This window comes from Melanostigma gelatinosum, assembly GCF_949748355.1.
Source record: "Melanostigma gelatinosum genome assembly, chromosome: 10".
Lineage (NCBI taxonomy): Eukaryota > Metazoa > Chordata > Actinopteri > Perciformes > Zoarcidae > Melanostigma > Melanostigma gelatinosum.
In genome coordinates, this window is record NC_136643.1 from 11,663,013 (window position 1) to 11,689,836 (window position 26,824).

At 43.0% G+C, this 26,824-nt stretch overlaps 3 protein-coding genes across 4 annotated transcripts; 1 reads left to right on the forward strand and 2 right to left on the reverse strand.

Moving 5' to 3' along the window:
* Nucleotides 1-1,747: 1,747 nt before the first annotated feature.
* kpna3 (karyopherin alpha 3 (importin alpha 4)) lies at nt 1,748-17,576 on the reverse strand. The gene is made up of 17 exons (XM_079277090.1): nt 17,433-17,576; nt 14,788-14,832; nt 9,911-10,000; nt 8,947-8,976; nt 8,770-8,822; nt 8,569-8,664; nt 7,559-7,644; nt 6,963-7,049; nt 6,713-6,882; nt 6,362-6,406; nt 6,121-6,252; nt 5,870-5,998; nt 5,328-5,432; nt 5,007-5,078; nt 4,546-4,708; nt 4,182-4,276; nt 1,748-4,094 (listed from the first exon to the last, which is right to left on the reverse strand). The coding sequence occupies exons 1-17, from the start codon at nt 17,499-17,501 to the stop codon at nt 3,996-3,998; spliced, it is 1,566 nt and encodes a 521-aa protein (XP_079133216.1). The 5' UTR covers nt 17,502-17,576; the 3' UTR covers nt 1,748-3,995.
* A 277-nt stretch (nt 17,577-17,853) lies between these two features.
* Nucleotides 17,854-23,577, reverse strand: spryd7b (SPRY domain containing 7b; the record flags this gene model as incomplete). Its single annotated transcript, XM_079276401.1, is given in 6 exon segments — nt 17,854-18,900; nt 20,306-20,408; nt 21,687-21,853; nt 22,139-22,255; nt 23,282-23,519; nt 23,521-23,577. Coding segments are annotated over 6 exon segments (780 nt in total). The 3' UTR covers nt 17,854-18,802.
* Nucleotides 23,578-24,330: 753 nt separating this feature from the next.
* Nucleotides 24,331-26,565, forward strand: trim13 (tripartite motif containing 13). 2 transcript variants are annotated; one of them, XM_079276399.1, is made up of 2 exons: nt 24,331-24,352; nt 25,003-26,565. In XM_079276399.1, the coding sequence occupies exon 2, from the start codon at nt 25,009-25,011 to the stop codon at nt 26,185-26,187; it is 1,179 nt and encodes a 392-aa protein (XP_079132525.1). In that variant the 5' UTR covers nt 24,331-24,352; nt 25,003-25,008; the 3' UTR covers nt 26,188-26,565. The 2 variants fall into 2 exon arrangements, with proteins under 2 accessions (XP_079132525.1, XP_079132526.1); XM_079276400.1 differs by lacking the exon at nt 24,331-24,352 and adding an exon at nt 24,437-24,905.
* Nucleotides 26,566-26,824: the final 259 nt, after the last annotated feature.

Sequence of the window (26,824 nt, forward strand, 5' to 3'; positions counted from 1 at the left end):
CGAGGCTGTGGAAGGGCAACTTCACCAGATTTTGTATATATCAATTTTGACACAAAAATACACAAACTTTCTGCCACATTTCATGGTCTTACTCAGCCACTGGAGTACGCGCGGTTGTAGTACAGTATTAGAGTAATTTGTTTTAATGTCTGTATATATTTTGCCCAGAAACTCAGAAGACAACTGTCAAAGTGTTTTCACCACAAACTCCATTCAGTAGGGCTTTTGGAGCTTTCCATCTTTTTACATGATCTTCCTGCTCAGTTGTCATCGAATTGTACTTCAATAAGACTTCTCATCCATGTTGGAAGTTTAAATTGCTAAATTCAATGAATGAACTTCCAATCTCAACTCACAGCTCATCTGATGCAGTAACATCCCACCACAGCTTTGCCATGTTAGTTTGAGGTAATTCAATAAAAAGTTTATTTTGGGAATTTCCACACTGTAGGCATGAAATCAGCTATTCAAAATTGGATTTTCTTTTATGAAACAGGACCTAATGATTCGGTAAAAATCCGGGAGCTGCCTTCACACTTTAGTTTACATCTTGCATTGGTATCTATCTCATATTACGGTCAAAGATGCAACCAATCAAATTGCTGCACGATAAACCTGGAGCCTGGGGAATCTGGATCTGTGTCACGCAGCGCTTGTGTTCCACTTGGAGGCACATTATCTTATTAGTTTGTACATTTGTTAGACTTTCCAATAAACCCAAAGGCAGGGTGAGTTGCCCCTGCGTCAATGTGTTCTCCAACACCCACACGGTACGGAAAACTGTGGCATTTACAAAACAAACAGTTGAAATGTCCACTGTAACCTAATCTTTAGCACCAAATCTGCCATGGAGTGACCTGTGCAGCCTCACAGATACAGGGTGTCGAGTCAAATCACAACCATCACCAGAAGAAAGAGAAGAGTCGCACAGCAAACGGCCCCGTTAGTAGATGCTCATAGATCTCACCTCAAGTGTAAAGGATGCGCCACAGAAGAACAATAGTACGGGTACCTAACATTTATGTTGGACAGGATAAGATGGTCGATTTTAACCCGAACCCGTGGAGAAGTGAAAGCAAATTCAGGAGCATAAAAACCTTTGAGCTGAAGGGGAAAAGGGTGTTCCTCCGAACTCACAAATGCTGGAAAAGCATCCCCGCTAAAAGCTTCTTTCACATTCCCACTCACCCACCCTGAACGTGACGAGCCGTATGTCAATCACAACACTTGAAAGCACGGAGGATCCAACGGCTAAACAGCAAGTTTATTTTGGTTAGGATCAGAAACACAGATCATGTCCTGAGGGTGAGATGAGGAGACCAAATCCCCTGACTGAAGTATGGCAAAGGTGATTTGTGGTGTTTAGTGGGTGGGGGGGGGGGGGGGGGGGGGGGGTAAGTGAGTGGGAGGAAATGTATGTTACAATGTTCAGTGAATTAAATCGGAGGGGAGCAGTAACTCAGCAGAGAGTAGCATTGAGCATTCCCTTATGGCAAACTCCACAACAGGGAGGCCACGTATTACCGGATGTCCCGTTTCAAAATCCTCCAGTTGCTCAAAGAATTGTTTCTATTCAATAAAACCCAGTTTTAGTTGAAATGAAAAACAAAAGGCACAATGATTTTCAACTCATTCTTGTCTTTAATATGCACAAGAGTTGAAAGAATCAATGAGCCACCTTAAAGAGAGAAATTCAATCTAAAATTTATAAAAAGATATAAACAATCAGAGGCCAAAACGCTGTCTGTTGCTTTTTCTCCTATTATTTTATTTAAAACAACTTTTCATTGGCAAGTAAAAATCTTGCAACAAACATAAGCTTGTATCCAATTCAGATACAAGGCAAATAAATTGTAAATCTTTAAAGTGGCTCGGTCTAGTCTGCTAGTTCATGACTGTACACCCTCTCTATAGTTTTGTTCAGTAATAAACAGCTAGTCCCAAAAACAAGCCTGGGCTGCTCATAACAACCCCACCCGATATTTAAAACCCCAGTGTGACCCCCTCTCAGTAGTTAGCAGCCAACCAGAGGACCATAAAGTCTTCCAGACCAGGACTTAGGGTCGGGTTCAAGGTTTGGCACCGTGAACCCGCACACCAACTGGGACATGGGACGGCACGTCTTAAAACAGCCCGTCACCACTACGACGCGAGAGACACACAGGGGGCAAACAGCCTGTTCCAATTCATCAGCATGTCATCACAATACATATGCAAGTCAAAAATAAAAACATTGAACCAAACGAAATATTGCTTCAACAAAACAAACCTCCCGAGCCATCTGTGACAGTGAAGTTATCGTCTATCCAACGACTGTCAGCTGCAGCAGCTTTGTACAGGCTTTATGTAAATATATTCATATATTCATTAGACGGCAAGGAGAGATTCACATCACTTTTGATTTTGTACAATTATTCAAATTGAGTGATGACATGTGACCTCTTCATCGAAAAAAGCAGTTAAGTACTGTAACCAGGACCGGTGCTCGTTCCACAAGTCGAGTCTTCGATGAGTGTCGGTCCCTTTCTGCAGACATCAATGCGTCGTCTCAGACGTGTGCATAAGGCTGAAGAAAAGTTAAATTAATAAAAAAAACGGACATTATGGAAGCTCCACCGACTCAACCAGAGGAAGTTGAAACATGAACCCAAAATATTTGTTTCACGAGAGAATTTCAAATATTTAAAAATAAGCTCAAAAGGTCAGATAAGCAATTTGGGGTCGATTTTAGCCTGACGGTTTTTTGTAAGCCCCCCCCCCCCCCAAAGGTTTCACATTACAGGGGAGTCCCGAGCAAGCACTGGATCACAGGACGTGACCGAGCTCATGCTGCACAAGTGGATGTCCTGTAGAGTGGAAAACGCTACAGCTGACATGTTGCTCTTCTCTTAAGTCTCTGCGTCTTCACCTAAAGGTGCCTCCTCTTCTTCCTCCTCCTGCTGCTCCTCCTCCTCCTCCTCCTCCTCCTCCCGTGACAGGGAGTCACATCCGTAAAACCAAAAAAATCCTAAATTGTTGTCGCTCTGCTGAATCGGAAGCAGTTAGCAGGTTTTACAGTTGTAGGGTTTGAAAGAAATAATTATGGCATTTTCTTCACATTTTTATAATTTCTTTTTTTTAAAACAAACATTAAGCTTGATAATTCAACAGATGTCACATTAAAAAAAGTGACGTCAGTGAGTCAGAAGTCCCGTCAGTCAGTTTGCCACGGAGTCCTCTTTTTCTTGCCCCCCTCCTCCTCCTCCTCCTCCACCTGCCCCAGGACTCTCCTGGGAGGGCAGCGGGGGTCCGTGGTTACCCATGGCTGAGCGCTGGGATTAACTCTTTCAACTGGGTGAGAGAGGGTTATTGGGGTGCCCGGCCATCGGGAATCAGTGTGACTAAAGTGTGCCAATGTGTGTACTTGTATGTCAGTGTGCGCGTAGGTGAAGTAACACTCGAGGACAATCCAGGGGAGGGAAAGCACAAAAATAAACCACAAACAAACAGCAGTATTTCTTCCCCATAAGTGATATGATGGCTTCCAACAGAAGTATGCACACAAATTCTAAGTGTCAAAAAGTGTGTGTCTGTGTGCGTGCAAGTTTGTGTCTGAAAATCTGCTCGTGTTTTTGTCTTTGTGAAAACTTGACATTTGAAGGCTTTTTCTTCCTTCCGGTTGTATTTCTGTGTGATATTTAGACACCGCACCGGCAGACAATAGAGGCAGCCCTCCTGGTGCAGGTTGCCAGATGGTGGTGGTGCCTGTTGAATGACCAGGACTCCTGTGTAGGGTTGCCGTGCTCGGTGAAGGATGACCATTAACAAAAACAGAAACAAAAAAAACATCCCGCAGTGCAGAGGTGGGTAGATCCTTCAGTGGTGAGTTTCCATGTTGAAGTGATGCTAAGTATATCCTTCGGGTACCAGGTTGCCAGGTTGGAGGAGAGATGGATGAATGTCTGGGGTGATTACAGAGTACCCGTGCAGCTGGTTGAACCAAAACATCTTGGCTTTTAGAAATTAAACTCCTTCGTTTGCATGTTGGAAGCTGGATCAAAGTTGAAGGTCCCTCCTTGAGTTGTGTCAGGGATCAAGCTGGCATCTTCATCAATCTGAAAAGGACAGATTCTGTGAGATCACAGCAGAGCAAGTTGTTGACTCAGCAGGAAAAACCAAAAACCCACTGGTGATAAACTTACATCATCTCCTGAAAAGTACTGATCGATAATCTCGAAGGCCAGTTTGTAGATATCCTCGTTCTCGTGCTGCTGCAGATTTTCAATCTTCTCCAAACCTGAAAAACCAAAACAATGACAACATTCCCTCTGTCATTAAGAACATGAATACTGGCAGGAACATGTACAGTTCAATTATGCAATCAAGGAGGCGGTCAGAATAGGCACTCGTTTGCCAGATAAGATGATATACCAAGAAATGCAGTTTGTGAGAAAAAAACAAAAACAACTTAGATAAATGTTTCCTAATTAAAAAAAACTAAAAAACTTCAACTTATGAGACGATTAAAAGAAGAGAGCCGACTGAACCCATCAGCCAGATACAGACCTCCACACTCCTCTATGATCTCGGCGATGGTGCTCGCTTCATCTCCCGCCATGATGAGGATATTCTTCAGGCCGTCCAGGACAACCTGCACCACCTGGGAGTCTTTCACCGACAGCAGGTTACAGAAAGGAGGGATTACGTTCTGCTCCACCAGGAACTCCACCTACACAAACCCACACATACCACATCCATACAAGATTACAACACAGGTACACGTGGGGAACACGCCCCGTTACAAAATCAACTTCACCGAGTGTCATCCTTCAACAACGGGGACATTTCTGCCACTTTAAGAAGTATGAACCGGTGAGGTAAACATTTACTTACTACATGATGGAATATGATACGACTGACTCACATGCTACATCGGCTTTCTGCAGTTTAGATAAAAACACATTTGCAGTCGATGAATTCAAACGAGCTCCAGGTTTCTGTATCACTGGTCCCAAAGGACGGCTCACCTGGTCTTTCCTCCCACTGATGGTGAGGTTGCTGATGGCCCACGCCGCCTCCTTCTGTGTACCAAAGTCGCCCTGCGGAGAGACCGGCTGTCAGTAAGACGTGCACATAGCAGGTCTGTTCTAAAGCACAGGCCACATTTGCAGTCAATTAATTCTCATCAAGAATTGTTTTTGCTTCTCTGGCTACAAAACAGGGAACGTGTCAATGCAGCTGAACACATACAGTCGATGCCAACCTTCTGTGTTGTGAAAAATGAATCTAAAGAATCGAGGCGATAAAGCTTAAGGGACTCGTTTTCTCTTCTCCCACCAAGCACAAACCTTGGCCAGTTGGTGAATGATCATGGGAATCAGTCCAGCATCGATCACAGCTTGGACCTGCTGCTGGTTCCCAGCTGTGATGTTGGAAAGGAACCAGACTGCTTCCTGCAAACAGACGAGTCACAAATGCTCAGAACCGGCTCTTTATCTTCCTTCCTTCCACACAAACACTCTTTTTTTATTATAACGCCAGTGTTGCCTTCCAATTCCATACGTGTTACACTTCACAATTAAATCAGCTCCCATGCAATCAGGGTAAAATATAAATATATAGAGATAGAGATAGAGATAGAGATAGAGAGAGAGATTATTAAAAACAAATGAACAAAAGAACCTACTAACTCTGAATAAGTAAGGGAACACATACAATAACAAACCTGCAGCAGATATATTACACTTCCTGACAGGAAAATAGATAGCGCTCGTAAATGTCATGAGCCTCACTGCAAATCAATGGCGGAGACACTTTAACTTCCATACTGAGCCCTCAGAAACAGACTTACAAAATAATAACAACAACACGAAGGCTGTGGCTGTGATACCTTGTTGATCTTTTCTTTCGGGTGTGTGAGCAGGTTGGGGAAGTGTGAGAGGACGTCACAGTTGAGCACAACCTGTGTCTGCTCGTCTGTCCCCGTCACGATGTTCCCCACTGCCCTCAGAGCTGCCGTCTGCAGTTTAAAGACAAAGGAGAGAAAAACTTGAGATTGCTTTGCTGATTATTTCATTGAGGAAATGTTCATCTCACTGTAGATGAAAAGCCAAAGACGAGAGAATTCAATCCAAGTCTCACCTGAACTTTGACCTCCTGATGGCTGAGGAGCGGCACAAGAAACGGAACGACTCCAGAATCAATGACCATCTGGATCTGCTCGTTGCCTCCGTCCGTCAGATAGGACAGAGCCCACACCGTGTCTACGAGGATCTAAACATACAGACACGAGAGACTCGTAAAGCAGCACGAAGCAAGCCATCGTTCAGTACAATCGATGGAAATCAGTAAAGACAAAATGACAATCTGCTCCGATACTTACATTTATATCGGTGTGATATATTAGCACACAGAGGGCGGGCAAAATCTGTGGGGAAAGAGAAGTAGGTTGTGAGTGGGTTGGATGTAGGCAGAGGAATCGGTGGATCAGATGAAGGCAAAAACAGGGCAGAGTGAAAACACCAAAAAAATGAATCACAAAGAGAACAGCTGTCAAATCCAGACTTCAAATGTCGCATCAGGATCTTTATAGTCAGAAATTCCCCTTGGTGACGAGGCTGATTTGGATACTGAAAAGGCGCAACACAAACTGTGTGACTCAGCAGCAGAGCAACATATCCATCTGTCTGGCACACGACAGCCTGCGCACACACACACACACACACACCCCCACCTCTTGCACAGTTTCCATAGGTGGTGGTGGATCCTTGTTGCGGCAGAGGTTAACAATGACCCAGGTGACATTGCGGAGGAAGGTGATGGGGATGGATGGGTTGATGAAAGAAAGCAGGGGCTTGACCACGCCCAGGGAGATGACATAATCCCTGCACTGTGGACCATCACCTGGGCAGGCAAAGGGCAGAGGTCAACATGACTCTCACAGCTGCTTCCTAGCAGTATATACACACAAACGCATACCGTACCTATAATGTTTCCTAAAGCCCATACAGCCTGCTCACATACGTTCTGGTGGGGAGAGTGTAGCAGTCGCAGGAACAGGGGCACTGCATCTGGACACACAAACATCAATGGATCAAACACTTGCCCATGATGGCGGACTGTCAACCTCAAAGGAAAAGCAAAATGAAATAAACACAACTCTGTGACTGTGTCCCAACTCCTAATAACTGAAACCAAAGCTAAGTAGCAAAAACATTGCAGAGGAAAATTGTCTATTCAATACCAAAAGACTCCTTCCTGGTAGCCAACGTAAACATGCCAATTAAAGCCAGCCGACTAACGTCCACTCAGAGAATTATTGCCTTGAATTATTGTGATGAGTTTGTTCTGGAGCATCTTCGGTGGAAACCATGATCAGCAGTCATGTGACTAGCTGGCTGTTACAGAGACGGTCATGTTGGCTTAGTTTCAAAATAAGAGTACAGTTCTCGAATAAACACAAAATCCCCCAAAGAAATGACTGGCTGCCTCGTTGAGTGAAAACCAAACAGGCTAGCTCGGCAGATTGCAGACGGTAGACAAACAGACTGCAGGAAGACGGAATGTGGGGTCAACTTACTGGATTTAACCACAGCCTGAGTCTGTGCCGATGTCCCAGAGGCAATGTTGGTCAGAGCCCAAGCTGCCTCAAACTGAAGAGACGGGCTGCAGGACAAGGTAAACCAAACCAGTCAGTCAACGAGTTAAAGACGTAAAGAAAGCTCAGCTAGTTTCCACAGAGGAGCGGGGACAGAAAAGAGGAGAATAATGATAATGCTGAATATTGATGTGAAGTTTCCATTCTACATACATATAATAATACATCAGACACCAGATCAGTGGTCTGGATATCTAGCAGTTTGGTGAACTGGTGCTGTGCTCAAAAAGGAAAAGCGTCATGACGTGATTTTAAGAAGAATTCATGCAACATATTAGAAATCACACAATCACAGATGATCCTCACACCGCCCACCAGCCGAATGCTGGTAAATCATGGCAACGGGTGTTAAGTGTGTCTGTTCCACTGAACACTTCATCGGGTAACAAGCCGTGTTTTGGATCGAGCGATGTAAAGCAGTAAACAGGGCGTGGTGACATTTGTAATGTAACCAGCCAATATCGGATGGTGCTCCGTGCTAATATGATGCTCCGTGCTAATATGATGCTCCGTGCTAATATGATGCTCCGTGCTAATATGATGCTCCGTGCTAATATGATGCTATCTGCCATGGTAGGTCCTTACAAATTCTTCCACCACAACTATTCATCCCCCCCTCCCCCTCCACCCATCCCCCCCTCTCAGTGAACACAAGGTCCTGGGAATTGTGGGACTCCGAGAGACAGGAATGCGGTTATATTTGGCTCGGACTGGACTGAGAGGACGAGCCAACTGCCCTGCGTGCTTCGACACACACTCACGTGTGGGCACAGTGGAACGTGCACAAAGCCTCTGTTGGGGCAAAGGCTTGATGTAGTAGCGTCAGTAATCCATCACAGCGGTCTGCAGGCCAAGCAGCTAGAACACTCAGTTCCTCACAGCACAGAGAAAACAACACTGAAGACAAACACAAACCGTTTTGGGAGACTTACTTGTCGTCTCTTTCCAGGCATTTGACTAAAATGGGGAGGATCCCAGACTTTATCAAGTCGTCGATCGGAGGGTTTCTGTCACTTGAGAGCAGTTTTCTGACAAAGAGCAAGAAGAAGAAATCCTTAAGAACTTCATATACGCATTAAAAAATGTTTTTTAAAAAGTTGACGAGTGTGTGAATGTGTTGTTCAGTCACTCACCTGGCTGCCTGGACAGCACTGAGCTGGACAACTGCATTATCACTGGTAGCGTTCTGCAGTGACAAGGAGCGAAGGCCATGATGAATGTAAGTGCAGGGTAATCAAACAGTTTAGATCTATTCGAGGTACATTTGGGAATTGCAAATTCACAACAGGAAAACTTGAATGAACTCTTACCTGCAAGATGGCATCAAGCGTAATGTTTTGCTGAACAAAGAGAAATGTAGGAGGAATATTAGCACGGTCAGCCTGCTGAGCCTTGATTAACACACTTTACATAACATGTTTAACTTATGTAAATGTGTATTTTGTTTACACGTCTATATTGAGACTTAAGCAGCTTTCCCCACAGCACCTTGACGTACGACATGAAAATCAGCATTATGCAAAACGATTGGCGGCCGTCAGCTGAAATGGATGAAGGACATTACAATGAGCTGCTCCCTCTCGTTTCCCTGAAGTCTTTTGCTTGTGACTCTGAACCTCCAATAGGCCTGCAAGAACAAAGCATTGAAGTCCCCCCCCACCTCCCAGGCCAGCTTGTTTCAGCATCAAGTGGTATTTTGATGAAGCTACGTCTCTCTACGGCTGCACTAAAGTCAAGGGCTTTGGAGATCAATTCATCTTGGGCAGCATATTGCTACACTCTTCCCACATACAGCATAGTAAAATATATGGAGGAACCAGAACACTGAAATGACATAGCAGCAAGAGAGGGAGTTTTGCAGTTTTCTGGAGACCACAGACGTGGATATATTTGTACATAGCCTACTCTCCAGTAAATAAAAATAATTCGTTTTTTGCACAAATAACAAAACATATCTTTACAAATTATCTTTCAATTATCTTATTAGCTTTATTTTTAAGATATTAGTATTTGGGATTGTCCAAACTAATTCCATGGAGGCTGATGGAGACATTTGTGATGCTCAAACCCAGCTTTTATTTGGGAGAAAACCCCAGTATAAACAGAACTTTCCCTAAAGACACATCTTATCATTACTGTTACCGTTTCTAGTGTACATCACATGCAGCTTGGATTATAAACACACTGCACACTTGATTTGAACCCTTCTGATCCGTTATCCAGACAGTCCAGTCTCACTAAATCTCTCCCGCTCCAGCACACACAAACACTTACTCCTTTGAAGTCCGAGTCGACATCAGAGTCCTCCAGACTCTCCTCCTGCGGGACATTTCTCTTCTTCAGTAGATGTTCGTCTCGTTTGTTCTGACAAGAGGGGGGAAAAAAGACAGAAAAGCAATGAGGGAAGGACATGAAAGTGTTCGTTGATGCATTCATGAATTCTTAAAGGGAATCTAGGCCTACCTCAAAAAACAATTCGTCTTTCCCAAACTTTGACTTTTTGGAACGTAGCCTACACGTCAGCAATACCATCCTAAGTGGGTGAGTCAGAGAAATCTGCCTGCAGGCTAGTCCACATAGCAAACACACATCTTTGAAGGACACTGACCCTTCACCCTCTGACCCGCTCACCACACACTCATTCAGCATGGACACAAGAGGGCACATGTACATACAGACCCACACATCCCATCAATACACGGTGCGCCTGAGTCAGTGGTAGGAGGAGAATCCCTTGCCCTACATTCCTGTGCATCATGCTGATGTGCGTCACTGATGACTAATCAGCTAGTGCAGTGCTTCTTGCTGCTCTGATCCAGATAAACGGAATGTGATGGACTTTGAGACCACCTCAGTATTTCACAGCAATGACGTTCTACGGCTTGAGATCCCCGGCTGTGCTGATGGCTGCTCTATGTGCTTGTTTATCACTATTCTCAGGCTTTCCCTGGAAGCGCATCGCTCAGGAGTCTCTTGAGTTCTGTTTATCAGATGGCCACATACCAAGACACGCAAGTCAATCTGTCCAACATCCAACTTGATGTTCACACGCTACCATTTTCTTGACAGCCCGTCACTTTTGTGCCGTGACGGGCTGTCAAAAAGACATTTTTACTGAGCAAAAAGATTCATTTCAATTTCTATAATTTTGTGGGGCACAAAGTTCCTGGAATCAGAGGGCTTCCTCTTCCACAAACAACATCTGGCTTTCCTATTCCAGGACGCTAACGGGGAACAACTCCAAATGATATCGTATGACTCAATAGTGATGTGCATCTTCTCTGGCCTCACGATTTCATCAATTAAGATTTGACCGTCAACAATTCCAATGCACAAAGATTCTTGAGATGATCTCAATGTATTGCATTCTCACGACTGCACATGGCTACTTTCTCATCAATTAATACAATCAGCAAAATAAATCTGAACTCCTTTTTATTCTTTAAACAAAAAAAAGACTACAATATAAAAAGTGGCCTCTTTTCAATTGCAGTAGCTGTGTGAGCCACCTATTACATAAACCTTACACAGACAAAACATAAATCCTTCTGCAGCGCTTTACAAGTGCACTTTCTAAATGCTGAGTATGGAAATGCTTTTCATACTCGTAGCTCTTCTACTCTGGTTGAAGTCACTGCGTCTCCCAAAAGAACAACACCACAGTTGAATTTCAGCCTGCATGCACCTTTTCTTTAAAGTCCAACATGGTTGAAAAAGAGCAGCTAGTATTGGCAGCGAGAGCAACAAGTTAGAGGTCCACCCAGTGCCGTCACTCTGCTTCTCGCACACAGTGTCACAGAGAAGGAGGAGAGACGAATGTTTGACAGTAAATGACAGCAAAACGCAGTAAACAGTCAGACTGAGCTCAAATGAAACAAAAGCTTCCGATTATGTCTCTACAACGATGCAGAGCGGTCCACGTCCGAATCACGATGCATCTTAGAATCTGGGACATTTCCACCCTTCTATAACTCGGCAGCATTACTTAAGGAGGCCTTTTGATGGATGAGCCACACTGATGGTGTTCGAGCTGTATTTCTAAAGAAAGTAAAAAAAGGTGGTAGTTGCGATGGGTCTTCCTGTTATCAGCTATCACATTCAAAGAGAACAAAAACTTTTAGCCCAGCTAACATGTGACTTATCTATTCATCTGGTACAAACCAAAATCAGCCTCCAACTGTGTGTGAAAATAAGAACAACCTCCGACCCATCAGCAAATTATAAACGCAACACAATTAAATTACAATTCATCTGCTGTTTAGTTGTATTCAAAGTGTTTAATACAATTATTCCAATGATTTAAATACGTGATAGAAAACACAGAATCCCACAGCTGGACTCCAGGTGCCAGGGCTTACCAAGCAACATCTCAAGGATTCACTTAAAGTCTACCACTGAGTGTTTTAAACGCGTTTCCAAGTAAGTTTTTGTTTACAGAAAATGCATTTGTATCAGCAAGAAATTTCTCACACTGTCTCCAAGTGACTGACAATGCAGCAAATCACATGCTGAAGTCTACGTTCAACTCCTGACTCTGCTGACTTGTTTGCATCAAAACTCAATGATTATACTCACCAACATGACATTAATATCAAACATGACTTGTACTACCAGGGGTTAGATGTCTATAGGTCATTGACTTGAGCAATCAGTGATTGCCAAGAAAATCCTCTCAAACTATGTGACAAATCCTACAGTGTTCAGCTCAGGTAGATGTAAACACCCCCTTACATTCAAGCTGAAAGTTGGTATTTTAATAGAAATGTTAAGCCCATGGTGCAGAATAAAGGCGCGAACGCACTAAAGCGTCGGACGTGCGCAAGTACACCGACTGTTTTAAATGGCCGAACACGCACCATAATCAGCAAACGATTGATTTACGAGGTGAGAGAAGCTTCACTCTGTAACACCACTGTACATGCAGGAGTGTTTTTGCAACTTCAACAGAATGATACGTATTCTATCCAGCAGACGCATGATGTCAATTCTTCATTATCTCGTTACATTTTCATCCACACATCAATATTTGATTCTTATCCACTTGATATTTTTGGACCTTCATCATTTCGGTCAAGTTAAAAGATTAAGATCTATGTTGTGCCAAAATGTTGCCTAAACGGCCTTTTCCTCCGATTCTGTGGTGTTGCCATTTCACATCTGCAGTGCAACATAGGAGCATCCAGTGAGGCCAGTCATGTATCGCTTTCTGTGCGTTTAAAAAGAACTACAACAACAAAAAAACATGTCCCATGCACAAACTGCACATTGTACTAGGGCTGGGCGATAAATCGATTTAATCGATTAATTCGAATGTGTGCTTTAAGGCGATGTGTTTTATTGAAAATCGAGAAAATCGCCCCCACCCCTTTTTCCCGTAGTAGAGTGCGCGCGCATTGTTTACAAACTAAAACAATGGCGGCCAGCAGCTTCACTGCTGGCCGCCGCCGCCGCCACCTCACAACAACAACCCAGCATTTTGGAGACATTCACCAACTGTACTCCGCATGAGAAGAAGAGTGCCCGGTGGAAAGCCATCACGGATGCAGTCGCGATGTATATCGCAAAAGATATGGTGCCCATATACACCGTGGAAAAGCCGGGGTTTATTCACCTTCTCAAAGCTTTGGACCCCAGGTACGTGCTACCAAGCCGTAAACATTTTTCTGACGTTGCCTTGCCTCGGCTGTACAATAGTACACGCCAAAGGATCTCTGCGGAGCTGGAGGGGATGTCATTCTACTCCGCAACAACTGACCTGTGGTCCAGCAGGTTGACCCAGACACCGATCCACTTGACTGGTGGAAGCGTCACCAACTTAACTTTCCAAGGCTAAGTACTTTAGCAAAGAAATACCTCTCTGTGCCAGCTACAAGTGCCCCCTCTGAGAGGCTTTTCAGTGTGTGGGGGGGGCATTGTTACATGCCACCGTGCATGCCTGAAGCCAGAGGTAGTAGACAGGCTTGTCTTCCTGGCAAAAAATATTTAGAAAAAACATGCACTACTGTTTAATACTGTTGGTTATGTTGTGAATGCACTTGATTTTGTTTACATGCACTTATTTACTGTGCAAAATATGTTATGTTGATGTTAGATCAGATGTTGCACTTTTGAAAATGTGAATGTTAAAGGGTCATATACATTTTATTTCATGCTGTGTTTGTATCAGTGTATTCAGTTAGAAAAGCTTACTGTAAAAAGTTACATTTGCACAGTTGTTTACAATGGAAGGCTACTATTTAATGCCATTTAATGTTATGTTTAATTTAATTTTATATTTAAATGATTCAGGCAAACAAAAGAGTGACCAAATACTTTTTGTATACTACAGGCACCTTTCTACAATGTTCAGGTTTTGTTTGCACTTTATTTTTATCAACCTACTTGGTTAAATCATCACAAAATAAAAGAAAAAATTGTTTTCAACAGCTTCTGTCATCTGCAAAAAATTTTGGGGGAAAAAAATCGATTTAAATCGTGAATCGGATTTTTTGTAAAAAAATCGGAGATTTTTTTTTTAGGCCATATCGCCCAGCCCTACATTGTACCATGTCTTTTAAAAGTACACACCCCCTTTGGTCATGTTTTGCTCCAACAATCAACACAGACAATAGCACTACGCCCAAAAACTGGTAGCTCTTCTTTTCTTTCAATTCCATCACCGCACTGGAACTATGAGAGTGCAGCCCATCAACTAAAAACACGGTAGCCTAATAAAAGCCTGATTCTGGCCCAACTTTTTCAGCAACCTACTGTGTGTTGGCCAAATAGAACACATGCCGAGTTGAATTCCTTGAACCCCGTTTGAGCTAATTCTACGGTTTACCTGTAAATCTTTTGAACAATCTATCGTTTCCCGCTGTGACAAGCGATTTCAACCAGAAGACTGGCCCCAAAAACCTTTGTTTCCACTATTAAATTACAGAAAGTGTGCAACAATTAAAGCGATTCAACAACAGAAATGCATAAATGCTCAATAGATCCATTCTATGTTAAACATTGAGCCGGTTTACTTCAAGAAATATTGTTGACAAATGTTGAGGGTTGCCGGGTCTGAGGTTATTTGCAGTTTTCACAAGTCCCACTCGACTGGTTTAGGTTTTGAGAAAGATGTACAATACTTTGAAGTGGTGTGTGTGTGCATATTTTCTTACCTTTCTCAACTCAACAGTCACCTCATTCCGATGTCTTCTCATAGTCTGCATCAAAGAGACAAAAAGAAACATTTTGACATATTTAAAAAATTCAACCAGTGGAAAATATACACTGAAGCCTTTTACATGAATGAATGAATTTTATTGATAGAGCGCTTTTCACAGACATAACATCACAAAGTGCTTAACAGAGCAGACATTTAAAAGCATAAAAAACACAATGTGACCCTAGGGTAAATAAATTACATACACAGAAAAAAATAAATGAAAAAAAAATAAAAAAAAATAAAAATGTAAAACATATTTTAAGAGCAGGTCTAGGACATGGGTTTTTACATGGGAACATAAAATCACCTAATAATTCATAAAATACTATTTTCCATTAGATTACACACTTGATTAATAACAAAATGTATTTTAGGAGCTTATAAACATTTTAAAATGACAAAACTTTAAACAACAACATGGGGCAAGTAGATTACTTCTCTATTTTTTCCAATTTAGACATAAATCTATGACCAAATCCGAACAGACACCACCACCAACTTAAAAAAACAGTACAAGCAGGGAAAGAATGTTGGGTTTGCAATTCATCCTGAGCAGTTTGAGATGGTCTAAGATCTTGTGACTGTTTGAAGAGGTTCATATTGCTCTCCTAAATAGCCCCTTACGTAATCTGGGACAGTCATAACTCAGGAGGCTGGGGAGCAGAGGGGTGTCTCCCAAGCACTCCAAAACAATAATGCCACTACACTGACCTACAACCAAAAAATGTCCCTTAAAACTAACAGACAGCAGAACATCAAAATACAATCATGCAGCCTGGATGTCAAGAGGAATGAATACAGTCCACTTTAATTGGCATAACTTGCATAATGTAGTTGGTTGCTGTACACAAAATATGAACTGTTCCCAAAACATAGAATATAAGCCAATAAATACTAAATTGCTGAATCCCATAGTCAATAAACTACAACTTAATGAAACCAGCAAAGACAAGAAAGATATATTTCGGGGTAAAATGCTTGACAAATCTCAGCCATAAACACATTCTATATTACATGCTGGAGGAGAAAGGAGCTTACGGCCTGCAGCATGTGAGACTTTACTGCTTTGCAATTCAAAGCTGCTCCTACTGATGTCAGAAATTGAAAAGCAATCCGTTATGCCTGACCTAAATAAATAAAACCCAAACTGGCACTGGTTCTCCCCTCCTGTAGTCTGACTCATCCATATAGGAAAACCCAAAATCATGCAGAGGCTCTTCAGGGGACCCAGGTCAGACATCCGAGATGCCTGAAATAGCATCTGGAATGCACTTGGCAAAAATCTGTCTGTCATAGTAGCCACGTGCTTGTCCTACTCACTCCAAGCTTCAAAACAACCACCTATGGGGCATCAATCTGCTCTTTTAAGCATTTGAAGGCGAAACGAGGGCCATTTTCAACATAGCTTTGTTGGTATAGTATATACATTACCCATATAACTAATTATTATTTATATGCTATAACCTCAACGGGTCTAGATATTTGATACTTTGACGTCTTCTTTTAATCCTTCATTCTTGGCTCGTCTGAACACAGCCTTTGACAAATGGTTTGGTCATCATATCAATGGGAATTACAGACAAGATGCTGTTAAAAAATGGTTAAAATCTGACTTTTTAGTTGAATGATGCAGTAGTACTCATCGTTTCACTGTCGCGTTTTAGATCGGACAGCAGGTACATAGTACACCGGTGTACTATGCGACTTGACAGTGAAGCAACTAACAATTATGCATCACCGATACGTTAATACAGCAATGTCAAGTTAAAGTATAACCACTGAGAGATTAGATAACATTATAGACCAAGTTATAATTATTACTGCTAACTCGATGTTAGCCAAGTCTCACTGATGGATTCCAATTAAACAGTAAATTCATGACCGTAAATTCATGTTAGTCGGGTCCGTTTTTCACATGAAGTGAGACAGTAACACTCAGGTCACCGCATCGTTACCATCCAGTTGAATGGCTTAGCTTAGCTAGCAGCTCAGTGTAGCTCACCTGGCTCTACATGCGAGCTGTTTGCTTGACAGCGTTAGCACGCTAACAAGGAGGGGCAGTGTTTGGTTAGGGTGGATGTGGACCAACCCTGCAGTTCAACCTAAAAACGATGGTTTACTAATAATGACACATTCATGTGGTGTTGCTGGTTGTGAAACACAGCAGACGTCAAGATTTGGGTGCCGGTCGGGCCCAGCCTCGCTCGAGACCGGTGTGTCCATCCGACTAGCTAGTGAACGCTAGCTGGCACTGACAGCTACATACTGCCCGTAATTCTCCCCAATTTCAACGGTCCAACTATGATGTTACTTACTCTTAACAAATATTAACTACTGGATATTGGTAACCTACTGGTATTAGCTGCACAACGATCCTCACAATCGTTTAATTGCGGGGGGAATTCAACGTTAACAAGATAGGCCAATCTTGTGATGGCGAAATCTTGACGATAGCTTACGTGCTAGCTAGCACGTAAGCTAGCTAGCTGGCAGCTGCAGCCGGGGCCAGGCTCCCCAACGAGGCCCAAAGACTAACATTCCCAATGCAAAACTAACTCGACTCATCTCATATACACGCGCATGTATATGTCGGCTCACCTCGACATCACGTCCTTTATTTTTAAAGCTCTTGATGCGGTGGTTTTCCAAGCCGGCGCTTTCTGCCATGGCTGTATGGGGTTTAGCTAAATTAGCTCCGGCTTTCGAGATCTCCTCCGTGAGAGACGAGGCACGGCAGCTCCTGTGCTGCTGCTGCTGCTGCTGGCTCCAGAGAGAGAGGGGGAGGACGTAACAGGCCGAGGGGAGGAGTTAACGCATACCTCCTGCATGGGCTGACCTCTGGTTTACAAGGCTTCCCCGACGCAGTAATAATACATTCACCTACACGACTTATTAACCACAATAGACAGGACGTCTGGAAGCTGCGCAGCTCAATCTGTCATTTTACCGCATAACAGTGAAGATGATACTTCTCTACGATCCGAAAGACAGACTCCGACAAAAGCGATGCCTACAGACACACAAAAGTTTAATGAATCAACACTTTTTTGGATTTGCTTGTACAATATCGGTGCAAAATAAAGATAAGCATTTGAAATAATGAACTGTCACACTTCAGCAACGGATATGCAATGTCAACACAACACAACACAACAGATTGACAGTTCTAACCACATAATCAGAGACAGCTCTGGGGATATTCAGATATTTAGAACAAATACACCCGGGGAGAGAAGAGTGGGAGAGCTGATGGGAGGGCTGTTGGAGGGCTGTTCATAGAAGTCATTTAGAAATGAAGATAATACATATTCATGTGGGTCATTTAAGAAATGTTTCACTTCATCAAACCTCAGTGAATAGTCAACCTGTCCATCCCCTGACATGTGCACTAGACTAGTGTCAGAATTCAAATCATAACAGTGGCATGAATTGAAAAATTTTGCAATATCCCCACTTTCATTTTAATTAAAGAAGGCAACATAAAAGTGAATGGGATATTGTTGACTGTTTCAGTATTACCAGCTGATCCTTATTTAGTTCACAAACTCTTGATTGCCAAAAAATGTTTAAAAAAACACAATACATGTGTCATACCAAAAAGACATCACTTTGGTCTGTGACTCAAATAAATACAAATAAATATAGAGTGTATGCTTAGATGTCAGTATGGCATGTGGGGATAATAATCAAAGACACATGTATATGGCAATGTCAATAAAACAGCAATTGAAAGTGTCTCAGTTAATACAGAGGGATTACCACTGACACAAGCATAGCCAACCAATGATCGGAAATCCCCACTCCAACGTCGATCCGGACAATCAGTAGAGAGAGAGAGAGTAATCGGGGGGGGGGGGGGGGGGGGAACAAAACAAAAGGCAGTCAAGCCACACATAGTATCATCCAATCAAGGTCTAACTGTGGTGTCACAGAGGTTGCTATGAGATGCGGGGGGGGGGGGGGCTCCTTTAGAAGATTTGTTGCTCAAAGAGGATCTTCTCAAATCCTTGTGGAGCTGTGTGGTAGAAGTCACTGAACTGGCAGTCTAAGATGGCACTGTCATCCACTGGAACAGAAGAAGGGAAAGACGTGAGCACGAGCTTAGACATTTGTATACACGTTCACCTCTTAAACTGACTTTTTAGTATTAGCAGCATTTAAGCATTTAAATCAGTATTTCTTTGAAGTTAATGCAAATACAATGAGTCAGATATATATAGTGCCGTTTAAAAACATAAAGTGGAGATCCAATGCAAACCCCAAAACATATGCTGGAAATCTGAGCTACAGACGTGCAGATAAGACAAAGCAGACATTCTTGTAAATTAAAATATAAGAATGCAATCATTTGTTTAGAACAAAGCAATGCTGCTATAACACTGAAGCTCAAAGAACTAATTTGGTGAAAACTTTAAATTTTAGGGTGAAGTATCTTACTAATACAGGATTTACAACTACCAGCTTCATCGCGTCTTACAATTTGTATTCATTTTAAATATAGACTCAAAGTGCAATGATTGAAAAATCTATATTTCATGACAATCCCACAATGGAGTTCAGTTTGTAAAAATGAATGTGCCCTTTAAACATAAATGACAGTCTTTGGGCCTCGTTGGGGAGCCTGGCCCCGGCTGCAGCTGCCAGCTAGCTAGCTAGCTAGCTTACGTGCTAGCTAGCTCGTAAGCTATCGTCAAGATTTCGCCATCACAAGATTGGCCTATCTTGTTAACGTTGAATTCCCCCCGCAATTAAACGATTGTGAGGATCGTTGTGCAGCTAATACCAGTGGGTTACCAATATCCAGTAGTTAATATTTGTTACACACATACAACACAACAGCAACTAATTGGAAAGCTTGAGATGATATAAATGAAAAGATCCAGGGTGACTCTGATCACATGGATATATTTTCTCTCTCAGAAATATGAGTAGCGCTTTACGACAGAGGGTGTTTGCACCAAACAGCTCAAACGAATGAGTCACGAGTTACAGGGTTTTTCCTGCATTAGTGTTGCTGTGGCACAGAAACAGGTGAAGCACCAAAAGCCTTCATGTTTTCTTCCTAAAATCTCAGGTTGATTTCACAGACAAACTAAACATCAACCTGGAGAATGTTTAGAGAGAAGACAACAGAATCATCCTTTGACCACAATAAAACCTGCATGTCTCGAATCTCCGTGGAAACACCGTCTCTTCCTGCTAAAGGCTTCGTTTTGACTAGTACACATAACACACTCTTGGATGTGTGGAATATGTTTGTGGTCAAATGAAAAACTCTTAACTTAAACAACTAACGAGCCCCAAATGAGCAGTGTTTCGCAAATATGTACAAATACAGCCCTCTAGTGGAATAAAGGGGTAACTACATTAATGGTATTTCTGAGAGAGCAGTTCAGCAGTCAATAAAGTCCTCGCAAGATTAAAAAGCCCTAGTGAACGAATCAGCATATTAAACTGATAAATTAACTCACCGTAAACAACCGGGTAAACAGTGCCTCGGATCCCTGAGGCAGGACAATGCATGTTCTTTCCATTCAGATATAAATTCAGCTCCACGTGGTCGTATGTGATGCCCTGAGGAACACAAACAAAACGGGAATTACTCACTGAATTTATGCATGTGAATATAACGCATTTAACATGATCAACTTATCAAAAAGAAACCTTTGTATGTGTAGTCTGGCTACCGAGTTAAAAGATAAACATCTTATTTTCAGCACAAGTCAAGAGGAGCAGCAAATATCTGGGAAAGCTGAATAGCACAGAAACTAAACAAAGTATATTTTTTTCCACACAGTATTGTCTTCTTTTTCCTGCAGTTGCACTTTCTCCTCCTAGACCATGATGGATTGAGCTTTAATTACCACTCCATAATTATGACCAATTACTCTTCATTCAAGAAGAAAACCCAAAATGTGACATAAAACTACTATAAACATTTTTGTGTGGATCAAATGTCAATTTTTTTTAAATATCAAGGAATTGTAAATACATTATATTAGGCATCTGCACTGTGTTCTGAAAATATGTGTTCAACAGTGTTGTTATTTTACATTATGCATTATAAAATGCAAAATGAGCACAAAAAAGCATCAGAAATGTAGTGAAGTGGATCATGAGCGTCACAAGGACAGAACAGCACTGGATTGTATTCATGTACAGGTGTACATAGATCCTCTATGATAGAATAGAATAGCAGCGAAGGAAAAGCAATGACTAAACACAAAGGAGCAAGCATCCCTATATTTAGGCTGTGATAACACAGTTTCACTAAATGACAGATTGGACAACCTGAATTTGACTGAGAGTGTAAAATACCGGATCTCGTGAGAAAAATAATTCTCTTGACACGTTTATTCATGCACAGTTTACAGTATGGTACGTTGTGTGGGTGGTGGTGGTGAATACAGCTCACATGAATACAGTAATGTCTCTCAAGGACTTATGGTGTCGCTAAAGTCACCAAGGTTTAAGCTCCAGCAGTAGTAGCTGTTTGGGGTTCTTCTTCAGCGGGACCATATGGCATCATAAAATGTGCGTGATAAGAAATAAAACAAGATAAAGCATTTTCCGGGAAAAAGAAAAAACAAGGTTTATCTTATAAGTTGGGTACATCGTGTCTGCTTTGAGCAGATAATGACATGCTCGCTGACAGTGATAGACAGAGGTCTGCATGAGTTTCAAAACAGCTCCCACCCTCGTCAGTTCTCATGTATTTGAGAAGACGCAGTATAAAAGAGAGAGAGAAGGTCTTCATTTTCAGCTTCACGAGCAACTCGCAACACTTCAATCTGTCAAAGAGACATCAAACACTAATTCAGGATCAAGTGAAGTAATAAATGTTGCTCTTACCACAATGTCGCCCTCCTGAGGAAGGCTGTTTGCAGGTAGGCGATTCTTCTCTTCATTATTGTGGTACACAGACCCATCATGCCTCAGGACCAGGCTGTTTGTGTCTCTGCCCATAGGCACTTGATTAAGATTCACTTTCTGTGTAGCCACACCTAATCCCCACACACCTGAACACAAAGCACAACACTGAGTGTCTGCTCTTTTAAAACACATTTCATTACAAAACACTAAAATGTATTTATATCTATGACAAAGACAAGCTGTAATAAAAAATGAAAAGACAAGATTTGTACAGAATCCCACCAGTGAGCATGCAGTCACAGGACGGTGCAGCTACTAAAGACCGCAGCGCGTCAGTATCCATAATAACAGTATAGTTATGGACCAGAAAATGGCAAGAAAAGCAGGCAGCAGAGGTATGTAAATAGGTTGGTCATCAGACGAGCTCTCACCGGTGGACTGGATCTTAAACTCAAAATAACTTTTGTTCTGGTGCAGAGGAGCGTTGGCCAGACAGCCTCCAGTGCCACATATCCTCCGGCCGCTCTTCACTATGACGACATCTGTGCCTGCAAAACAAAGGCATCAAGACATCTGGTTGTAAAAATACAAAAATCTATTACAAAACAATGAGGAAACAATTTTGGAGGTTTGCAATGAAAAGGTCAGATAAAAGCAGCAGATCAAATCTGAGAAGCTGGAAACAGAGAATGTTTGATGAATGACAAGCGATTAATAGATTTGCTTATTTGTTGCTGGGTCATTATTTGCTGATCAATTTATCGGCTAATCATTTCAGCAACGTAAATCGCTGTTTGAATAATCTGCAGGTGCAATTTGAAAAAACAGATATTCCCCAGGGTAGAGGAAGTGTTTGATTCTGTTCCATAATCTATCAACCAATACTTCAGTTGTACAATCTTTATAAAATGTCTTCAAAAAGTCAGATTGATCAAAAACAACTGAGGTAAATCATATCTTAGATTCACCCGCAACTCAATTAGGTGTTTTTTTCCCAATCGTTACTTAACTTGGATGTTTGAAATCGACAGTGAATAATTTGAGTCTTCAAACTATTATGAAAATCTCACACTGCACATTTACAGAGAATTAAGACTTTTCAGTGAAGTAGAAAACATCTCGTGTCCATTACTCAAACGCTTTCTTTAAAAATATGTGCATGCTCCTACCTTATAGGTTTTAATATTAAAATGGAGCAAACACACAGACACAGAGTACTTTTATGAACCATAAAACATGTGAGGAATGGGTATTTAACGTTTAGCAAAATAAATACGAAATGCTAATTCAGTTAACGTTAGCCGTCTCCCGTGATTTGAGTTTAGCTACAGGAGCTAATTTAAGGGTTAAAATGTAACGAGTCGAGTGATAACCTCATATGAAGTAGCATTATCTTAAAGAAGGTGTCCGAATACAAAGCTACACCACCCAATGCTACCAAAATCACGTCACTGCAAAGGTTACAACACCACTAGCAGCTATTGGTTAGCTAGCTAATGCTAACTGCGGAAGTAGCAAAACCATCACGACACACGACCAACACAGCTGTGACAATCAGAGATAGACCCGCTCACCCATGTGGTGGGTATCTAACTGGACAATGGGCATTTCTTTGAGGGGAATATGCCCCGATCCGCCATATCCGCAGCAGCCTAGACAACACGTAAACATCGCAGCCATTCTTGCTCCCCGATAACATCCGGAATCAAAAGTCAGACCAACGAGCGCGCGGCGCGCCGCTTCAGAAACCGTCCGGCTCCACGAGCACAACAGCGACACGCGGCGACAGAGGTGGGCGCCGCATAAGCCGCCTACTACCCAACTGTATCCAATCACAGCAGCTAAGATAGGCAGTTGCTGCTGATGGCATGGAAACAAGGGAAGAAAATCAAGGTCAAAATGTCTACACGTGACTAAGTAACTACTGGGTATCGATGTTACATAACCACAAGTGAGATGAGAGTGTGGTTTTTGTTTTTAGAAAATGTAATACATGTTAAGTGGACAAATGCTGAATTGGTGATAACCGATGAGCATCCCCAGAGGCTGAAACACAAAACTGATATAATGTTGCTGATTTATGGTATAGTTTGTGTTCCTCCGTCTCTGTTGGTGCCAAGACAGTGTGCCAATTGGGTGCGCAATTTACGTGTGCTATTTAAATCAGTTGATGCAACTGAGCGCCTTCACTTGCACCTTTTTTTTATCGTGTTAGCGGTTTATAGATGCATATATCGACAAATAGAGCCTACCCACACACGCGACAGAAGTTGGTTAGTGTGAAAACATGTGATGCCAAACTAAAACCTAGTTGACAGTTTTTCACGCTGTAATGTTTTGCATAGCAACAGCCCCTCCCCCATCAGACTGGCAGGGATCCTCTGCAAATTACCCAACAGGGACAAGAACGCAAACAACCCAATGTCCTGAACTAAGCACCCCCAAACAACTTGAAAACATCACTAGCTTTCTTCTTAGTGGCAAAACAGTGCGCGCTCCATTTCACCTTTGCGCAAACACAGACGAATCCGTGTATTTAGATTGTCTGTGCGCCACCGAAACGGTTAACACTAAACCCGGAAGAGGGCGAAGTCTGCACAGCAACAAGCGCCATGATTGCGTTGCACTGTGCGTCTCAGCAGCTGGTGAGTGCTTCTTTTGGTCCAGTAGTTGCATGTTACTATGCGCTGGCAAAATCTGTCACATCCCCACTCCAGTACCTTGCCAACAGGAGAAACGCTAACCCAGTTTGTCGATCGTTTGTCGCATTGGATTAGTTAGACGGCGCTAATCTAGGGCTCATCTCAGCTAACCTCTGCCTTGTTATTCTTTTACGCAATATGGGAAAAATAGTTTTGCCGTTAGAGTCTGTAAAGTTACCAACGATTTGTTGTACTTATATCAAGCCTTGTTTTCTCGACACGGTTTCACGATTCTTTCAACGCCAGCTGGGTACTTAATACATCAAAAAGCAAGATGTTACTGAACGTTAGATGGCCAAACGGAGTCTTTGGCGTGGCTCGTGCCAACCTTTTACGCGGGCACGGGGATGCAAGTCAGTTTCACTTTCAGGATGGGAATTTTACTCCACACGCAGCTGGAACATGACTGCAAAACCTGTATCCTTCTGCGATGCGACATCATTGTCGTGTGTAATGTGTTGCATGTGCTGCCTTATGGAGGCATCCGTCAGTGTGGGTGCGTAGCCTGTAGCCTATTTCATTACGTGCTGATTTATTTGGTTTTCTTTACTCGCATGAAGCACCGATTTGACGCCTGGATGATGTGTTTACAGGGTACCATGGAGCTGCTGGAAGATGAACTTACGTGCCCAATCTGCTGCAGTCTCTTCGACGACCCGCGGGTCTTGCTGTGCTCGCACAGCTTTTGCAAGAAATGCTTGGAGGGTCTCTTGGAGGGGAACCGAGGTCCGGCTTTCAGAACGCCGTTCAGGTGCCCCACGTGCCGCAAAGAGACCCCTCACAACGGCGCAAACAACCTGCAGATCAACTACTCTCTACGGGGAATAGTGGAAAAATACAGCAAAATAAGGGTCATGCCCAAACTGTCTGAATGTAAACGACACTGCGGCCAGCCACTGAACATATTCTGCGCCACGGATTTAAATCTAATTTGTGGGTTTTGCGCAACGACAGATGACCACAAAGGGCACACGTTCTGCTCCTTGGAAGAGGCACACGAGCGAGAGAGGGAGGCGTTTGATGTGCTGCTTCGCGGGGTGAAGAGCTGGCGGAGCGCAGACGTCCTGTCCTGCCTGGAGACACTACAAGCCAGTAAGAAAAAGGCGCTTCTGTCTGTGACCAGGGACGCGGAAAAGGTAACAGATTATTTCGACAAACTCATCAGCACCATCGAATGCAAAAAGAACGAGATACTCTCCGATTTTGAAACCCTGAAGCTGGTGGCGTTGCAACAATACGACCCGGAGATCGCCAGGCTGGGCGCAGCGATGGAGGAGCACGGGCGGGCGCTCGACATCGCCGAGTCCTTCGGGAGCGTCGCCGACCCTCTGCGCTTTCTACTGCAGATGCAGGAGTTTCGGGAGAAGTTGAAGGTCCTGAAGGAGACCCCGCTGACCTCTCGGAAAGACACAGACGTCGGTCCCCTTGTGCGCAATTTCGATGTTAAAAAGTGGGACTCGCTGAGGCTCGGAGAAGTGGACAAGATCTCGGTCCCGCACGAGAATGGCTCCTACAGAACGGGGGGCTCCCGGATAGCGGTGCCAAGGTGGATCGCCTTCAATATGATGTTGTTACTGCTCCTGCTGCAGCCGCACAGCCTTGCAGCCTACGTGCCCTCGCAGATTGAACCGTTGCTCACTGCCGTGTCCTCGCACCTTACCCACACCGGTGGGTACCTGCAGGAAATGACTGGCATGTGCACACGTTTGATGGGTGCAGGTCATGCATGTATCGGGAACTTGATTGACTCTGCTGTCAATTTTATTGCCAATTCATAAATTGTCTTAATGACTCGCCTTTTGGCATCTCTGCCACGCACGCAGCTAATTGCTATCCAAGTGACCCGCGAGGTGCATTGAATTAGAGACAGACGTGCACCTGAAGAGAAACAGTTGTTTACCTAATTGTTTACCATGTCTTCTGTTTTTTTTGCCCAAGCGCCAACCTCCAATGAAGCCATATAATCAAACCTTATACACAGAGGTTGTAGCCCATGTTTACATCAGATACACTATCGATCAATTTCTTTTTTTATCCACATGACAAATCTATACATGTCCAAATGATCTTGATAAATAAAACTTGAGAGATTTAAGTCACACCCGAGATTGTTTTTCTTTTTCATTAAGTGCGACAGGCCAAATCAATCAACAATCGAGCCCTGTGAAGTGTGTGTGTGTGTGTGTGTGTGTGTGTAATAAACGAAATGTACAGAGTAATAATCCATGGCTTCTTCCCTGCAGAGCGCGTCCGCACCCCAGTGATGCTGCAACCACTTCAAGGTTACACACGTTGCATAACAGGGCCCGTGTGAAATATTCACAAGGCTGCAGCGAGGGAGGAGAAAAGAAAAGAACACGGTCCTACGTTTATGGTGTTTTCATGAAACCCGAACAGCTGACTGCTCTATTTCCC